The 21,011-nt window shown below is 38.7% G+C and overlaps 1 protein-coding gene across 1 annotated transcript in view; it reads right to left on the bottom strand.

Moving 5' to 3' along the window:
• ror2 (receptor tyrosine kinase-like orphan receptor 2) overlaps positions 1 to 21,011 on the bottom strand; it is a 64,834-nt gene that overhangs the window by 25,883 nt on the left and 17,940 nt on the right. The window contains exon 2 of the mRNA XM_067574449.1: positions 12,637 to 12,708. Coding sequence (XP_067430550.1) covers positions 12,637 to 12,708 — 72 coding nt within the window. The remainder of the gene's footprint in view (positions 1 to 12,636; positions 12,709 to 21,011) is intronic.

The raw sequence follows: 21,011 nt of genomic DNA, 5'->3' as shown, positions 1-21,011 counted from the left end.
TGGATACAGTATTGGTTTTCTCAGAATACCAACATTTTGATATGATACTGAAATCATATATCAAGAAGCCAGATGATGAACATGTACATCTCATGGGTATGACTAAAAATCAAAAGAGAGGTTCAACTTATGCTGAAGTTTTCCCCCATGGTGGTAGCAACTAAACGTGTATGTCCTAATTAAACCAGTAAAAAATTCAATTCAATTCAATTCAATTTTATTTATATAGTGCCAAATCACAACAAAAGTCATCTCAGGGCACTTTTCACATAGAGCAGGTCTAGACCGTACTCTTTAACTTACAGAGACCCAACAAAAATATGAGTGAATATAGTGTTTTCATGATATGTGACCTTGTACTTAACAGCAAAATATTAAACATGATAGGGAATTTGACAAACATTTGATATTTTTACTAAATGAATTTCCATTTCTCTGTCACCATCATAATGACTTCATTTTGGAGTGAGATGTGATTCTGTGGTTGGTGTTCAGTGAACAACTGCCCCAACTTAGCTTTTGTACACTTTCTAATTTTACAAGGTTCACATTTCAGTCTCAACAGTGACAACAGGGCTTTACAAAAAGGAGCCTGTGACTCCAGTCTGTCTCCATGCAGAAGGACAAGAGAAATTCTACTGAAGCAAACAAACAACTGAACATGTGGCACCAGCATTAAGCAGCCCACAATGCTCTGAATGGAATCCAGGTCTACCAAAGAGGTTGATGAATCCTCTGGCAGGGGCCAAAGATGGAATCATTTTACTTAGAGCTAACCAAGACTATCATGACCAAAGTCCTCTGCAAAAGATCACAGAGATAGATTTAATCCTTGTTTCAGAAGATTTTCACTATTGTCTGATTCACCCAAATTACAAAAAAAGTTACATGATCAAAAACTGTTATCTACAACAATCCTCAACATGGGGACATGGAAGCCTCCCGGATAAAGCCACAATATTGTAGGGGCATTGATAATTCTTGGTATTTGGTATTTGAACTTGTACTTAAGGCTATAATACCCATGAACCTGGGTGCAAATCTAAGCCAAACATTTGCTTCATAGTAATATAGTTCCTGAACTGATCCAAAGTTAATCTAAAATCCATAAATTTGTCATGCTGCCATTAGCAGCATGGCAAATTCTCTGATTGATTGAATGTTTCTTGCCAGAGCTCATTTTCCTAAATTTGCTACATATATAGTTTAATGAACACTGGATTTCTAAGGCCGATTATGACATTTAAGAGTTTAAAGGGGAACTATTATGTTCCAGCTCTATGTTTTTATTTTGGACTCCACTAGAGTAGTTTTGCATGAGTCACAGTTAAAAAAACTCCTTATTTATTTTATATAGGCACTTTATGCAGCCCCTCAGCTCAGTTTCTGTCTGTAAACAGTCCGTTTTAGCTCCTGTCTCTTTAAGGCCCCCCTCCTGATGAGTCCACTCTGTTCTGATTGGTCAGCTTCCTGGAAGTCTGCTGAAGGGGGCAGCAGTATCAGAGTCATGTTAAGTTACTGCTGATACAAACCCAACATTTCCTGCTTTACTGCTTCAAATTAAAAGCTTTTAAATGACTAAATAACATGAGACTTTTAATATGAAGAATTTTCAGGAAAGGAAACATGTTCCTCACCGAATTAGCAGAGGTTTGTTAGCAGCAGGTCATTCATAAGCCTGAATAGAGCTGTTTCATTGCTATGTGCTGAACGAAAACTGACTGAAATTTTTCAAATAGGTTGTTGTGTTTAAGGTGGTCCTGAAGCTCAGAAACAACCACCTTCCCCACCACCTTGGGCAAGAAAGGGAGGTTGTAGATAGGTCTGTAGCTGGCAAGAACTTCTGGGTCCAGGGTGGGCTTCTTGAGGGGGAGGCAGATGGGGATGTATGATTTGAGCAGAGCTGTGGTAATGGGGTCCAGGGCACAAGTACAGGGTTTCATCTTCCTGAGGATTTCCACAATGTGGCTCTGCCTGATGCCTTTAAAATAAAGTAGAGACAGCAAGCTCCCAGACAGAGGGTCAATGACAGGAGGAGGCAGAGACAAAGCGCTGGACATCAGAGAGTGGATGTTGTTGACCTTGGCTCTGAAAAAGTCAATGAAGCTGTTACATCGTTCTTCTGTAGCCTCAGTTGCCTTATGTTTCTTCATTACCAGGAACACACACACATTGTAGTTTATTTTCACTCAATCCTATAAACACCGTCCTGCTGCCAGAAATACTCACTAGAGCACCAAATGTGGATTCATCCACCACTGAAAGTAGTCCCCAACAAATGCACTGTTCCCTCCTCTTTGAGTAATCTACAGTGACCAGTCTTTTTATAAAAATGAAACTATGTATTTGTGATATCTGTGCCTTTTTAAATATTTATATCTTCAATAGGAATCAATAGGCTTGGAGCTGAGAGCAACAGACAGAGTAAGGAAGGAATTATTGAGAGACAGACTAACACGTTGTTGGTTTGAGTTTTTTCATGGAATGGGTTTGCTCTTTAATCAAACTTCCACAACTTGATGGAATCTCTTGCGCTTATGCCACTCTACAGGCAAAGGTTGGTGGTCACAGAAAAGGACAAATTGTAACAAACAGTTCAATGGGCCACTTCTCACAGACTGCACCCAAAGAAGAAAGTGGAGCACATGATTCACTTTAGCAATTTATTAAGGTGCAAACGACTAACGTTTCGATGCACGCTGTGTCTTGATCAGAGTCAAACAGTAATGGCATAGATTGAAAAAGTTAAATACCCTCCTCCATGGAAGAGTATCTTCTTTGGGTGCAGTCTGTGAGAAGTGGCCCATTGAACTGTTTATTAAATCTTCCACAAGTGTCCAGGTCCATTTATGGACACAAAGGTATCCTTTTGTGACAGACAGTGTTGCCTACAGGCAGTATCTCTGCTCGGGTTTGCCGAGTCCTGTTTATTACAGTATCAGTTGTGCCAAATATTTAGATTTAGATTTAGAAATTCATATTAATATTAGTGTTGGAACTCTGCCACTGACATCACTAGTTTCTCCTGAACTTCACATGCAGATGTATCAACATTCGGTGAGCTCACTAAAATCTGAATCAAAGAGCACATAGTGATATTCCCTCTTCAGATGTTTTTCATTCTGTATTCTATTTCTCATCCCTCTATTTTCTCTGTTTTCTCCATAAGAGCACAGACATAAACAAGAACTGACTCCAAGGCCCATCTACCCCAAACACACATTTATCTTTGGGTGAGCAGGACATGTGGACATTCATGGTGAAATCGATGAAAAATGTCTTTCCCTTGTGACCACCTTTGTCTGGTTTGGAAAAGCTGAAGATAAAGGATGTTTCTTTGAGTGCTGCAGAAGCCAAGAAACTGCTGTTTTTTTTCTTATTATTTGTTTGTTGTTGAATTTACTGTATCTGCATTCTGATAAACTAATAAGGGAAAACTATGTATAATTTTAGATAAAGACAGTAAAACTGCTTAGAATGGACTGACTTCATATAGTAACAATGTAGGGTTAGTGCATATAGTATCTATGAATATCTCCCGCACAGTTCTTTCTATATTGATGTAAACCTACTCAAATTAAAGCTGAGACTTGGCACTTTAATAAAGTATCCATTATTTTATTTCAAACTTAATGTACTAAAGCACAGAGCCTTAAGAACAAGGAATGTGTAGCTGGACTGTAAATATAAACAATTGCAAAACAAACTCTGAGGGAGGTCTTAAAGAATGTGAGCAACAATGAGTATTCTACACATACACATAAGTGAACATTAAATCTTAGTTAAGTCAACAACACCAATGAGGATGTTGGCCCCAGATTAGTGCTCCCTCCAAAAATTGATTACACCACAAGCTTGAGTTCTGCAGTCAGAAGAGAGAAAGATGTGAGTGTGGCTGACAGCAGATGAAATTAAGCTGGATAAAAGGCCTTTGGTAATGGAAAGAGAACAAGAGAGAGAGACAATGAAAGAAAGGAAAAACAAAGGTAAACGAGGACAAAGGCAAAATTGTACACAGGCCACTGGAGAGTGGGCAGTGAGCCACTCATACTCCAATTGGAAAATTACTCCAGCTCTGTTTCCTCTTTCTGGAGGCCCGAAAAGTTGCTGGCTGCTGACCAACTGTTGATTCAAACAATTCTGCTTCAAACAGCCTTGGAGTCAGACAGATACAGGGTTCTTGTTATCCTCAAAACACTGGCAATAGGGTATTTTTTCCATTTAAATTGATGATAATCGCAGGTGAGACAGAGAGAAAGCAACATATTTAACAAAATTGCAGTTAAATGGAGCAATGAGTAAAATGGGACCTCATCACCTCATAGAGCCATTCAGTCTGCCCAGAAAATGAACCTTTTCCCTGCACTATCAACTCATAGTGGCTGGTCAGGACACCTGTATGGAGGGCCATTGGCCATTGCTTCTATTTGTTGTGATAACATCAGTGACCTCACCAAGTAAATAGCTGAGCTCTGGCAACACTGTGAAGTTGCTACATCAAAGTTCAACGGGTCAAGAAACACAGACGATCAGTCCAGTTAAATACAAATTTAAAACTGCTATAAATTAAAATACAGTATTTAGCATTTATATTCACAACATTTATAAATACACTATAGTGTAGTTATAAGCAGATATAAGGATATATTTAAGTGTTTATTAATGTACAGTATTTGTCAACAATTATAACTTCTCCTATGAAGACATATTTTATGTTATTACAACTGTGTTTTAGTACATTGTCATTCATTTTCTGTTTACAGCAGCAAACACTTATGGATGTCCACAGGAGAAGTTGTAGTTGTTGACTAATACATTAATAACATTTATATCTGTGGCAACTACATTATAGTGTGTTATGAACCATTTATTCAATATCTATATACTACTTATGAAGGCTAAATATGGGGGGGTTAAAGTAAGGTGTTATCTCTATATGGAGGATATTTTTGGTCATAATTACAATTGAAGTCCTAATAGAAAATTAAAAGAGATTATTTTACTACACTACTAGGAATGATCAGGCCATAATTAAACTTAAAAAGAAAGAGGAAATTGAAAAAGCAAATTTAAAATTTTAAATGATATTGAAAATGTGACAATGAAGAAAGTGACATTTCCAAAAAGCTGAAATGGAAATGCTAAAACTGAAAGCTTAAATTGAAAAAGGGGAAAAATCAAATATGAAACTCAAATTGGGAAATGGAAAAGCCTAAATGGAATTACCAAAATGAAAAGTTTAAATAGAAAACTTTACCATTTGGCATTTGACATTTAGCATTTTAAATTTGATCATTTCCATTTTCCATTTTGCATTTGCCATTCTAAATTTCATCTTTTCCATTTTCCATTAGGCATTTGCTATTTCGCATTTGACATTTGGCTTTTGCCCAAATGCTGAGGGAGGGTTTGAACTAGCTGGGGTGCAGAGGCACCTTATGGACAGCAGGGGATACTGACTACTAAAGAGCACAGTGAGTTTAGCAGAGCAGTATGAGTCCAAACTAGAAGAAGAATTGCACCGTGTTCTGCCATTCACATTGGCTGCTCACAATGGCAAACTAGAGTTACCCTCATTGCTGGAAGAGGCACTGGAAGTTCTTGATAAAGAGAAAACTTCCAGTAATGGCAGGCCACCATCGTCGTCAACCACCACCTTTCCCCGTCCATTTACAAAGACAGAACGCATATTCAACTCCCACTCCTGGTCCTCTGTGTTATGATATATAAATAGCTGTAGATCTGCGCTTCTAATGGAGCTGAGGCATGACTGAGATTCAAGACCTGGTGTGGGAACCCTCTGTTGCTGTAATAGTTTATTTTAACATTTTGTAATGAAGTGTAATGAAGAAACAGGGCACAAATATAAATAATTTTACTGCCTCAACAAATTAACAGTTAGATTCTTCCATAGACAACAGAACAAATGACTAACTCTACATAATCATACTGTAATAGCAGTAAAACAGTAAAACAGGATGGGCCGAGTACTGATGCTTGTGGAACACCAGAGGTGACAGGGAATGATCTAGACCTGCATCCTCTCATAGTAAACCATACTCAGTCCTTCTGGAAAGGTAGGACTGAGCCCACTTAAGTGCAGAGTCTGACAGCCCAATGGTGGTGTGGAGGCACTCTAAGAGGATAGGGTGATCCACAGTATCAACTGCAGTGCTCAGGTCAAGGGGAGTCAGGAGAGAAGGGGACCCTGCATCAGCTGCCATCTGCAGGTCATTCATAACCCTGAGCAAAGCTGAAGCTTGCTTGTGAAGATTTGAGACTTGAAAACACCCTGCAGTTAGCCAAACTAGATAGAGTTCCCATGTTGACTTTCCAGAATCACATGCTATGATGAAGCAAAAAATACTGTAATGTAGTCTTCTGTCAGTCATAATGACAGTGCTGATCATTGATAGATCCTCAGCACTGCAGAGCTGACGCAGGAATGTTTTGAGATTTTCTACAGTACTCACGACTCTCTGCTGGGATCCCTATTAGCTATGCAGATTACTCTATAAGGGAATAAAAAGAAACATATGGGGTGCAGAGACAATGATAAACACACACACACACACACTCGCACGCACGCACACACACACACACACACTCAGAAGTCCTCTGGCAGCAGCCAGACTCTCGAGTTTACGCAATGGAAACCAGAGATGTGTGCCCAGCTTCTCATCCTGGCCACAGCAGAGCTCTCCACACAAGAGGCAGTGAGGTCACTGTGCAGCTCTATAATTATAACATCTTCATCCTTCATTTAAGGATGTACTGCAGCAGGGGGAATGAGTGTATGAAGGCAGGGAAGGGAAGGATAGATGAAACAGTTGACGTGCAGATCCAAAAGAGCCTGAATGTTTCTTACAGTTGTGATTAAAGGACTCAAAGCAAACACTGAATTCAATCAACATCTCACTGCTCTGGATTCAGGGTATGTCATGATAATATGACCACAAGAACAATGCGAACTGAGGGAGTAGGGAGAGACTGTGTTATGTACAGATTATATAGGCATTTTGAATTGGTGATACAAATAAAATGGACTCATATAGTGTCACATTCAGGAACCCTGTATAACTTGGCGCTACCTGACATACCATGATTGTCTTTTATATAAAAATGGATACTAAAGCACTGATGTAAGAACAATGATGCTACTTATATATAGTATAGGTGGGGGCAATATTAGCAGACCAATAATAGATGCCTGTGGCACATTACTTTAAGTAAGAGGGCTTGATTTTTGATTTTGAGGATGTGCAGTTGATGTCCTTCCAACAGCTGCCATGCTCATAGGTAGAAAAGGCCATACTTGGTCCTGCTAGCATGCGTTATCGATAGTCGACTTATAACTCTGTCTTCATGTGTGGTTGTTTGGAAACAACACATCATAATAGTTCTGACAGAGCATAAAATAACCTTTAGCCTCACTGGCTATTACGTGGCTCATTGTGTGGGATGAACCTCAACCTGAACTCTCAAGATCCAGATATTTCTGAAGTGGCACTGGGATATTGTTACTATTTTTAGGCATGTGAACACCTGAGACAGTAAAGGTATTTATGACAGGTACATGTATTTCTCTGATTTTACAGGTGGTCAGAGGATGGAAACCAACCCCATTTAATAACTGATTAATGAAAATCGATAAAATTGTAATTTATGGACTCCATGGATTACTTCCACCATTCAATATAGAGCTGTGCACTGAATGGAAACATCACTGTAGGGCCACAGTATAACTCTCAGGGCCAATATTATGTAATGTACGAGGTTATTGGCATAAAAATGGACATTTAAGTACTAATAAGGCAGAATAAATATATTTTCATATACTGTAAATAGTACTGGAACAACAAAAGAGCGCTGTGGCACTTTATTACTTATGGTATGAAGCCTTGATGTAAAGAATTATGAATGAAAAATTCATAATACAAAGAATAATTATAGTTATATAGCTTTTGTTCCAGATTTTTTCCCTGCACTACTGTGAGTGACCACTGGGGCAAATTGGCATCAAGGCTGAGTGGCAGCCCTGTATCCAGCTCTCTTAATCATATACTGTAAAAAAAATAACAGATGTAGCATTGTGAAGTCATCCATTGGTTTGTGGACTCCTCTTTTGAATCCTTGAGTTTGCACTTGACCGTCACCATCTTGGATTTTTGGAGCAAGATGTGACCATATTTGGACGAGAGGGTGGAGCTGACCCTAACGCTTGCTGCTAGCTTGGTTAGCACAGTGCATTTCCAGACTACGGTTAACTGTGATAATGCTAATGCTAATTCTAATTTTTACTAGTGTAACAGACTTAAAACCATTAAAGCAAAATGTACTTACTGGAAAAACTGAACATCTGACTACTTAGAGGGTCTTTTAGTACAACCAAACGCTGACCAAGACTTTTTTAGGCCACTGAAATGTTACAATTGACTTTCATGAACTGAAAACACACTGAAATAGCAACGGCTACAACTACACCTATATTCTGTGTATCTGGCATTATGCCATGGTTACGTTGTCTAAGCAACGCTGACGCCGTGGTAGCGACTTGTCAATCACAACATAGCCACGCTAAAGTATACCCTGCTTTATCGTCTATATTATTCTAAATGGGGTCATAATTTACTGTATTGAAGAAGACATGAAACTAGCGATTGAGACCACAAACTCATTAGGAAAGTGTTTACTGAGGTAATAAATCAAGTGAGAAGTAGGGTAATTTTCTCATAGACTTCCATACAGTCTGACTTCTTTTTGGAGCCAGTGGAGTCACCCCCCTGCTGGCCATTAGAGGGAATTCAGGTTTAAGTCACTTCCGCATTGGCTTCACTTTTCAGACCCGGAGCTACCTGCTTGCTCTTAATACATCCATGGTCAAAGGTAATGTAAGAGTGCAGCACAATATTGTTTTTAGTGAGCACTGGCACCAGCTGTGTTGACATAATGACAGTCTGTAACACACACAACACTGATATAACACACTGCAAGACAATGACAGAAACATCTTCAATCAGGTGAAAAAGTGTCCAGTCCAGATTAGAATCATATGTCTATATTTATGACTTGCTGCCTAATTATGGCTGTATTATTGTGAATCAACACTTCCAACTCTCATTTCAATCACCATTCTCTCACAGAATCTAATGCAATTGAGTAGCAGTGGTAAAGGAGGCATGCCAGCATGTACGCTGGGCTCACTTTCAATAATCCACAGGGAGATTCAGACATCATCAGTCTTGGTCAGGAGCCAAACTATTTTGTGACTAGTATGGGACTTTTCTGGAGGAACGGCTGTCTCAAATATCAAGGCTGAAGTGCCTGATTGATTAGTCCTAACCCCAAGAGATGGAGGTAATGAAAAGCAGCTTTTTCTCAAAGCTGGATATCTGGCAAGCATCCAAAACCTGGTCCACTCAGACCACCAGCTTGTTTATCTGAGAAATGACTACTCAGGAAATGCAGCAAATGACAGCCAAAATGTTGGTGTCAGAGCTAACCTAGCTTCAGAGCAGAGATATTCTTAGATCAAACAGGTATTTGGCAAAAATATATCAAATTGTTCTGTTCAGCTGTCAACCATTGATCTACTGTTGCCATACTTCAATTTTATGATTGCGGATGGATAACAAGCCTTAATACTTTGTCAGTAGCAACCAAAATGCATCATAACACCAAGTATTGACTCTCAGATTTGGTTGGGTGATATGATGAAATGAAATATGGTGATAAATTGTGAGATGAAAGAAATTTGTCAACAGTCATATATTTTGCCATGATAGCTATCAAACCTGCAGGAGTATTAGGCCATCGTGGCCAATACTACAAATCAATGAGCAGGACTTCTTTATGGTAATATTAGATTTTGATATTTTTCTTCTATGTATTTAGTTTTTTATATTATATGTTATTTAGGTCACATGCAAACAACTGAGGCATCTCCAAGACAACTAAGCAAACTTAATTCACTGATAAATACTGTGAGATGCAGCTAGAAGCTCTGGAAAAAGCCTAAAAAAAACTGGATTAGCCATAAATAAACTAATTTAGTGATTTTGTTTACAAAGTCTTCTCAATTTAAGTTCAAGAAAATGTACTGTATAATATGATATACACCATTCATATATATTATATATACAATAAATGATATATATATATGATGTAAAATGTACATTCACATGATAATCTATTCCACATGAATGCAGACTGAAATACAAATAGTGACCACTCTTGCCACACTTACTTACTACTTAAATCAGTGACACATATAAACAGTTTGCTTTGAAGCTACTCCTAAAATAAGGGAAGAATAATTACACACAAATCTCTGCAGAGCTTCCTGTTTGTTCTAAAGAATGATTCTAAAATGTTCATGAAAACTATTACTGCTGACTTTGGTCCCTGGAGAGCTAACGGCCAACGCAAACAGTCCTCACGTTGTACCATGCCATTTCCATACCCTGTTATTAAACAGACCTTTCTGCAACAGTGTTGAAGCTTCCCCTTAAATTATAGCATGATTGATGCTCACAGGCCAGGAGGCTGCACTCAACACCCACCATGCTGCACACAGAGCTAAGCTGAGAGGACAGGGCTTAAAAACCAGAAGGCACAGCCATTAACAAGCTGTTTCTAATCATTAATGAACTCTTTAATACAGCAGAGAGGCCTGATTGTTGCCATGAGTTCACCAACTCTGACTTCTGGAGGACAGACTGGCTGAATCAATGGAGGAGAGTTAGCTTGAAAACAGAAACAACTGAAACTTGTTTGAAAATTGTTTGACTGCTTATCAGACTTCATTATAGCAACATTTCAGTTTCCAGATCTCAGCAATTAGCTTGGTGAATACAGTGTTACCATAGCTAATAGAAATGCTGGACAAAACAACAAAACTATGGCCCTCTCAATACTATCTGACTTCTCTACTCTGTGTCTCTCAGCTCCGAGTCTGTTGGTTCCTACTGAAGACATAAATCTTTAAAAACTCACAAAAATCACAAATATTATATAATAATTTCATTTTTAATAAAGGCTCAGTAATTTCATAGAGCACTAGCTTTATTTATTTATTTATTTTTTAAACATACTCTTAAAACAGAAGGAAATGGTGCCTTTGCTGGGGACTATTTTTTAGTGGCGGATGGCTCCACATTTGGGCTCTTTCCAGCAGCAGAATAGTGTTTGTGGGAAACTGTATAAATAAACTGAACATACAAACAAAAGTGTGTGTGTGTTCGTGGTTATGAAGGAAAATGTCACCCAGTGCAAAAGTGTGGCTCACTTATGTGTTTTTTTAGTTTTTGAGGTTCTATGGTACAAAGGAATAAGATGACACTGACAAGACAGACGCTGATAATGATGTAGGCTTCTCTAAAACAGACGACTCCAACTTAACATTTTCATCCAAGTCTAAGCAAGAACCAATTACTGGTCTCTGCTGACAACACATACATATACACATTCATACAAATTTAAAAACTCTCATAATGCACTAAAACAGTTCATTATTCATAGGGAAAGAAAATGTTTTTTCCTGTTTTTGCATGCAAATGCTGCACAAACTTTCAACACATTGATTCCTCTGAGTTATGGTCGGTATGTATCAGTATGTTTTCAATGTAAAACAGGACTGCCAGTATACTTCTGAAGTTGCACCTGGCCTGTGCCTTACATTTTCACCTATGGTTACCCTGAGCAGCAGCCACCACGGATTAACACGACATAGACTGACACCTACAGCAAACTTAATTTAGTTAACAGAACATCCAGAGGAAGACAAATGTCACTGAACTGCCCACAGGAGATTGGTACATTTACATTTCATTTTGTCATTTGGCAGATGCTTATCTGAAGCAACTTACAAGCAAGGTAAGACAATAATAACAACATGCAAGAGTGAAATTTGTTAGGCTATAAATACATATGTATATATAACCTCATAAATCATATATTGAGGGGGGCGATTACACATGCCTGGTAACTTGTAGGAAGTATGGAACTGGAGCTGGGTGGCAATTAGCTTAGCATAAACACGGTAAGCAGGGGGAAACAACTAGCCTGGATCTATCTTCTTATTTTTTATTGTGGAGAGAAATGGACGTGTTTCAGCCAAAAGCCATCGTCAGTGTAATAAAAAACAGAATAAATGACAATGTATATAAAAAGGTGAGGTTCAAACCTGTTCAAAGTTCAAAAATACACCTACACCTCTAAAGCTCAACAATAAACACGTTGGATCTTACTTGTTTGATCCATATACAAACATGAATGTAGTTTGTTACATGGTGGAACTATTTCTTGATGAACACTTTATCCATCCACCCAAAACTTCAGTAAAGCATCAACAGCTATAGTGTGGGTCTCTGCACAGGCACAACAGTACTAAACCTGCCAACCACACTATCATGACAACACTCAACAAAAGTGTGAGCAGCCATCAAGATGCAGTTCATCAAGAAATAGTTCCAACACATAGCTCACCCTCAAATATCTTTATATTTCTGTTTTTGTATGGATTAATTAAACAAGATTATGTCTACACGTTCGTTAGTGAGCTGTAGAGGTGTTGGTAGATCTTTTTTTTTTTTTAACTGTTTTTACAAACTGAAAATTAAGGAGTATTTGTCTTACCTTCAGCTGTGGGTGCGGCTCCACTCTGAGCTTCAGCCAAACCATCTGCATCCACTAACAGACCGGGATCAGCTGCAGAAATAGCCATAGAGAGGAAACAAGAGTTTAAACTAAAAAAGAACGAAAACAAGACAAGTCTATCTCAGTGGTAGTGGTCCCTAGAGGATGCAACACCTGAGCTCACTGAATGTCCAAAATCAGATTTAAGGGGCTACATCCAACAATTCTTGAAACTTTCTGAAAAATCAGGCTCACCTCACTCAGCAATTAGTCAGTGAGTACAACACCAAGAATGCCTTAAACAGTTTAGACAACAATACTTAGTTTGTTTGAAGCATGCTGACACATTTAGGCCTCTCCCCTGACAGGGAAAAATACAGAAACAACACCTACTGACAAAATACAGCAACAGAAACATTTGTAATTGGTTTTATGATGACATTTTGTTGCCTTTAGAGGATACTATCCACCTGACAATATAACAATGGAATAAGAGTGAAATTACAATCATTGGAAGGTCTAAATGACAGTACGGCTGTGAGACAAACTGGCTTTTTGCTCTGATATACACAATAGACATTCTTTTTGTTTTTCATGAGGAATATGTGTAATGGATACTCTGGCTGCTCAGTGTGATTGGGTCTGGCTCTCCCTGGGAGCTAATCAGGACCAGGCGCATGTGAATGGACACAATGTATGGCTCGGTTATTAGCTCAACTTGACTTGGCATTGGCTCCGGCATTGGCTCCTGTCTTCCCTGTGATACAGACCATGTGCTTGACAGATGTGGGTGGCGGAGGAAATTGGTGGTGCCGAAGACTTCAGTGAACTAAACCATACAGCATTCCTTTCAGTGGCCACACTTTCCTCTGTAGATTGGTGTGTAATCCAGCCATTGATGTAGGCAGACACGGAGATATGTCTCCTTCAGTATGAGGAGGATGGATTATTTCAGCATCAGATACAGATGATGGATTTTTATTCACTTGGTCTTGGCCTTGCCTCTAAGACCATTCTTGTTCTTTCCATCTAACCAAGACATGTCATGGATAGTCCTCTAAGATATCGAGCATGTACATGTGACCAGCCCTAACTTTAAGACCTTCTTGCATTGTTCTCTAAACATCAGAGAAGTGATGACCACACTGCAAAGATGAAGCTCAAGCATCAAAACTAACTCATTGTTTGATCTTTTCCTTGATCTTGCCCAGCCCACTGCTCCCATCTGTTATAAATCTACTTCCGAAGTCACCAACTAAAAACTGAATGGAAACAACAGGGAGTGATCTGTTTGTTCCTGAAAGAACGTGAAATAACAGTCAGAACAGCTGTCACCTTAACTTAAGTTAACTGGCTTGTGATACAGGTAGGCTGCCTAGGCTTAGATATTAAAGAGATACTCTGGTGACTGGTCTGATAAATGCCCACATCTTTCAAACTGTACACCTCCAGTTTGTAATGCAGGCCTTCTGCTATAAATTTGTACAGGGCCCATGCTGTGAAATTACAGAATCTCTAACTTCAGGTAAGCAGGCTTCTCATTTTTAGCCCAGGCTGACCATTTTACTTTTTACACTTCAAATGATAAATGACAATGTTATGCTACAAATTTTTAGAGCAAAAAAATGGATTTAGATTCAACAAAATAATATTGAACCCAACCCCGACTGATGGCATTGTTTGAGCTGTTTTCACAGATGAGGCTTTACTTAGGGACACTTCCCCATGTGGCTGAGGCTGAGGTGAGTAAGGTGAGTTAGCACCTTAAGTAGTTTTGTAAACATTAGTTTTTATACAGCTCATCACATGACATACAGTCTAACATATGCATATTGGTGGTGATACAAGTCACTTAAATAATTAACCTTTATGGTCCAGATGACTTTTCAAACAAATGGTGTTATGGATGTGGCCGCATTAATGTGGCCGACTGAGATTAGCCGTGTGTGATAAAAAACCAAGCCTTCTCATGCATTTGAAAGGGCACAGTACGTTGACACAGCCAGGGTGCAAATGCAGGGTTGTTTGGCAAAAAAATTAAACCTGAAAAAGTTGAACTAAGTGCACATTCCTGGTCAATCACTTTGTAACGTGAACAGAGTATTTCTACTGTTTACCTTGTGATTGTCATGATGAAAGATAAAGTATAGTTAAGGCAAGTTAGTTAGTTTTGGAAAGTTATTGCAATTATAAAATCCTGACTGTGAGTATAAACCGCTGTGTGTTGCTTTGGTGTCTGATAAGCTTTTAAATGCATAAATCTGTGACTTCAACTGGACGTCCTGGATTTCTCACTGGTACCTTTGAAACAACACATCCCCACCAATGCAGCCCTCTGCACTTTCTTAACACAGGGCAGAGATGAACCAATACCGATACTGATATCGGTCTGATGTTGACTCAAATAGCTGGATCAGATATTGGTGACAATGGGCTGATCTGGCATTGGATACCATTATTTTAATAAATAACAATTCATTACATTCATATCTGTGTATTTATTTGTTACATTTCGTTTTACAAAATTAGGAAAGCAACGTTTAAGTCAAGCCTTATTTTGCCTTGATCCCAGTCTTTTCCACACAGTGAGGCATACAGCTTATTAATTAAACACTGGTATTGGATCGGCCATTGGTATCAGCTGATACCTAAAGCCCAGGTATCGGTATCAGGACTGAAAAAGTCGAATCAGTGCATCCCTAGGGGGAACTAAAGCTGTAGCAGGTAATGGTGCCAAAATGTTTTTGAGGTTGGTAAAGGTGTTCCCTAAGGGTCTATTTTGGGTCCTCTTTTACTCAGATTATAAATTATATTATCTCTGGCACTCTACATTATAATTCACATTATAGTTCATGCATGAACCAGGGCCCTTAACAGGTTAATTTAACCATGCTATTACACTACTACTACAGTTATACACTACTACTAATATGACTACTAACTCTAAAATCTGAAACAATTAATTTCAAAGACTGAAATAATCTCTAATTCCATTTCAAAACATACACAGTGATCTTCTGAATGCAATTATTATTTGTTTGTCTTTAATATTGGATGCAATTTGGTGTCAATTTTGTGCCAGTGTGTGTTTGAAAGTTTTCATGAAGACAAATCTCTCTTGAAGAGATCATGATCTCAATGTAACTACCACTATTGGTAACTTAGAATACAAAATCATCAGTATGTTTGTTTCCTCTGTCAGTCTTGTACTGTGGAGTGTAATGAACACTACAGCCTCTAGGAGCCACTAGTGGGGCTTAAGTCTTGTAGTGTAACCACTGCCAGATGCCATTCAGCTTACCTATATACCATGCACCCCACGACACAGTGAAGTAGTATGTTGTCATATAGTTAACAAATGTTTCATCAGAACACTAGAAGAAAACAAAGACAACCAAGAACTGAGTTGGGCTTCCTAAAGCCTGGGTGCATGCGTCACATCAGGCAGTGGCTGTGATTGATTACATGTATCCACAGCCTTGGAAAATGAGGGATTGAGGGCTATAGGATGCTTTTCCATCCAGGTCTGAATATGAGTGCTGGCTGCTGCATTCCAACAGCCTGCTGCCTCCGTCATGAAAGGGCCCTTTGAGAGCTGAGAGGCCAGGCCACGGCTCCATCTACTGGGGTTTTGACTGAGGGCCTTCTGGCACACCTCAACACTTTCCCTCTCCAGTTTAAACTGCTTGTATGTGTGTGTGTGTGTATCTCCTCCTGCCTCTCAGTACTCTAACCTTTGTCTCTGTTACTTCCCATCCTCCATCCCGCTAAATTTTTTCCTTTTTTCCAGCCCTTTCCTTGAGTTTTTGCTGAGAGTTGATTTTACAGTTCACAGAGAGCAGATTGGAGTTATACAAACATTTCTTGAAGACAGAGCAACTTTAGAGGCAGAAATGATGTTGCTGGCTGAGTTAAACCTCAATGGATGGAAGCAAAGAACCACAAAGTGTCAAAGGAGGAAAACATGACTGAAAACTAAACCACTGCTTTTCTTCTCTGCAAGAATGTGAGTGGTTAATGGAGTGTTTTAAAGCTGAAAGCAGCCATAATGTTTTTTTTAAATCAACATATCTGTACAGAGTACGTGGTTAAGTAACATGGTTGATGACGCACATCCTACTGAGGTACTGAAAATTGTTGACCAGCTTGTTCTCACATTTCCAAAATATAATATATTCATGTTGGAGTTACCTCGGCTGGATAGCTCTCATTAGTATTTGGAGAGAGGAGTCTGTTCAGAGGCAGCTGCAGTCAGCTGTTATAAACAGAAAATATTTCTCAGCATCTGACAGCAATGGAGATACAACAGTGCAGGGAAAAAGGGAAATGCACGTAGTGGACAAGGAATAGTTGATCCCACAGCAGTGAACCAGGAAGAAACTTACATCTAACCCTGACAAGGTTCTTGGAGTTCAGGTTATGGGAAGCTCCAGGTTACATATTGTTTAGTAAGACTAAAACTGAGAGAAAAGGTTGCATTTTCACATTCAACCACATTAAAATGGTCACAGTCTGAGACCAATTTTATTTTCTTGATGTTTGTATTACAAACTAATTTTACATGATTCTTATACTTATCAAATACCCCTCCAAACATGTTTTAAGACACATAGAAATACTCTTCTCGGAATAATAATTTGTGTCTGATATGGTTTTTACACAAATAAAATCCAGAATCCAGAATGCAAATATGGGCATAAAATGTCTCCTACCTCACTGTAAAGTCCATTCTCAGAGTTTGCGCACTGGAGGCTTCAAGTTTCTGTATCTTACTCCTGTGAGTAGCATATCGGACCATGACACAAACTAGTTGTGATGTCACAAATCATGCTCGTAGGTTCATGCCTTAAACTCAGATTTAAGGTGAGCACGGAGAAACTTTACTCCTTCAGCAGATGAATGTGAAATCAAACTCTGCACCTACATCATTCTGCACGGTGAAGAGAACATCCAAGTGAAGGAACATGAAGAAAAAGATATCTTTAGATGGAGGGAGACGTTATGACTCTACAACACTAGCTTGTGTAGTGTGTAAGACTGTCTTTATTCTATTTAAAGTGACTTTTACTTGCTGTCCCCCTCTAAAAGCATCAGCAAAACCACCTGCATTCTATCTCTTAATCTGGCACTTGACCTGCTGCAGTTCAGACTCTGTATACATTGCTAAAGTCTCAGTGTAGCGTGAGGGGCACACATTATCTCTGCAGTCAAAATAAGTCAAGTCTTGGTCAACCTCCCTCTTCAAGATATCCAATTCAGACCACACTGTGTGCCTTCTCTGTCTCTTTCACCCTGGTCAGCCTCTCAGTTTTCTGTCGTGGGATTTATTCAAGGCCTCCTCAGTTACAAAGATAAGTGCTGTCTTAAAAGGGAGCCCAGGCTGCTGTTTTGAGGCTTTATATCAATGGGTTCAGTACATTTGAGCATCCCTAGAATGTACTTAATGTAGTGAATTTGTTGTTTCAAACAGTCACGATTTGGGTTTGTTTGGTTCTATGGTTTCAATAAAAAATGTCATTTATTCCAAGAATTATGACTTTCATTTTGTGTGGCATCTTAAATCTTAATGTTTATAGGATATATCAGAGGTCTGCACAGGCATGAAACATCTAAATCTTTAACACCTGACCCACATGAACCTATCTCGTACTGGCAAATTTAAGACCTGAACCCAGCCTGACCTGGCATAATATTTTAGTAATCCCTTCTCAATGAGAAAATGATACCCTTGTCAACAGAAAGGCTTCCTCACAAATAACAGCCATAATATATATTCTGGCTATGCAGAGAGTAAGGCACAGAACATCAGAAATATCATTACATGCTCATTCATAAACACAGTCCCTCAAAGTCTGTTCACAGGCAACATATTATGTACTGAATAGTCCTTGAAACTGTTCTCTGAAGTGGATTGAAAACATTTGTTTCATGTTCTACTTTGGACAGGGGTGCATTCTAATTAATTCAGACATGGTTGATCATGGTTGGGATTAAGAAACATGTTGACTGGTATAAATTATAAATGGCTGGTAACTTTACAATGTAGTTGCCATTTTTTCTTTTGATCCAAAAATGTCATTTCAAGCTTTGATTTCATAAACTACATTAATGCATAAGAACATTCATTTTTCCTGCATCCATACAACATAGTAATAATGTTGTTGCTTTTAGAGCCTTACCAGTATTGAGCCTGAAATCTATAAAGTTTGTCTTAAGGGTTGGAGAAGAAGTTATGAGGTTTTTAAAATGAAATGAAAGCAGATTAATCAGCAGATTAAATGCCATGTACTCATGAGGGTGGGGCAAGAGAAAAACTCATGGAGTGTCCAGAATGGAAAGGGATCATCCTCTAGGGAGCATGCATGTGTGGAGTAAATTTTATAGCAATGTGTCCAACACTCAAATTGTCCTCGACACAAGAAATGTTGGCCTATGATGGCACTAGAGGAAAAGTCAGGAGGTTGATCCATCCTTTGGTGATCTTGAAAAGCAAATTTTATATAAATCCAGCCAGTAGCCTTCCTGTTGGATTGGAGAAAGCAACTGCCAAACTGGGGCAAAAATGTGTAGTTGCTAAGAAACAAAACTTTAAAAAGATCTACTTAATCTTTGCACTCCTCCCTGATAGAGTTTGTAGCTGATGCAGAACTGTTATGAAATTAGATAAGTGCACAATGTGGGTTGAGCATACCTTGCTCGCTCTGTTACTGGTTGAAACAGGCATGGAAGATGTAGGACCAGCAGAAGAAAGAAGTAGTGAACTACCCCACCATAAACTAAATGACAGGCTAATTTTGCAGAGAAGCCATTTTCGCACCACCACAAACAATGTCCCGTCTGGTCAACTGAACTACCCTGGAAAGGGAGTGAAATGGAGCCAAATCAGACAAGGAAAAAATGAGAGCGGAAATCCTAAATTATTAGTCTCCCAAGCCAGTTAAGAGTGGGATGGAAAGTCTGAATGTGATGTGTTGGAATGTATTATTGGTATTTCAACAAATCACTTAACTTGTCCTGTCCAACACACACCTTTTCTCCACTATGAAAGAGGCTCAGGGCTGTCTCTCTGCAATTATGACCCTTCGTAAAAGCTAAGGGTCAGTGTATCTGATGGAAGCACCTAGGGCTGGGCTATGTAGCTGAAAAATTTATCATGATAAAATGTTTCATTTCAGGCGATATCAATAATTATTTATAATTTTTAAGGACCAATTTTTAATAAAGACCAGGAGAAAATAGGTTGAATTTAACCATTTATCAAGGCACGTAGCTAATAATTTTAATGTTAAAACAACAATGAAAAATGCACAAAAATAAATGAAACTGACCTGTCCTTTATTATCAACAATCAACAACAATTCCTCACTGTTTGTACTCATTTCTCACTCCACGCTGTTTCTGTTAATTCACATGTTGATGTCAACACATCTGTTAAATGATTGGCTGTTTACGTTACTTGTAGCACGCTCCATTATCAAGGGATACGACAGGCTGTTTATGAGCCAGGGGTTTATTCATGCAAATGGACTTGCATATTAGTTATGTGCTTTCATGGCGGTTTGCTTTTAATGCATTTAAATAAAACTATCGGAATTCTATTGAAAAACTTTCTTATTGCTATTCAAGGCTGTGCGATATGACGGTATATATCTTGTGATGATAGAAAAATGTTCACTTATTTAATTGTGACACAAATCACACTCTTTACAGCAATATTTTTCATCATTTGGAGTCTGTCCATCTTTTGCACAGATTACATTGATGAATTACTCTTCTTGGCTTTTTACTCACAAAGCTATTATTGCACTAATACTAACGTAATGAGTTTAGTTGTCATCAACTGTCCACCGCTGTCTGTCTCTCCTATGCTGCACTGCACAGCCCCACCCACGCTGAGAAAGAGCAGAGTAGAGGAGAGAAGCAACGAGCTTGCAGCGACCATAAATGACAGCAAACCGCAGTAGAGACTGTCTTTATTGATGTTATTTACCAAATTTTGTGCACTCATTTAATTTCAGCTCAGTGTGACAGTCTTTGCTGCGTTTTGCTGTCATGTATGGTCGCGCTACTCTCCTCTGATCTCTAAGGTTCATAGCAGGCGGGGCTGAGCCCTAAAACCAAAACAATGGGCTAAAAAGGTTAAAAAGCTCCTAAGAGTGATCTCTGCATTGTGAGCGACACTTTATATAGTAATTCACTTTAAATGTAGTCATGATTGGTAAAAATTTAGCCTGTGAAAACTGTTGTATAATGTGGCTCTAAGCGGAGCTTATTCTAGTCTAAATAGCTTGCAAAATAATGCTATTGAATTGCATTATGGGAAGTGTAGGATTCAGTGTTTGTAGAGTTTAACTGACAACTCAGCTTGAATTGTC

The sequence above is a fragment of the Thunnus thynnus genome, chromosome 19 (assembly GCF_963924715.1).
Source record: "Thunnus thynnus chromosome 19, fThuThy2.1, whole genome shotgun sequence".
In the NCBI taxonomy this organism is placed as follows: Eukaryota; Metazoa; Chordata; class Actinopteri; order Scombriformes; family Scombridae; genus Thunnus; species Thunnus thynnus.
The sequence above is the reverse complement of the archived record's forward strand: the minus strand, read 5'-3'. Positions and strand labels throughout refer to the sequence as shown.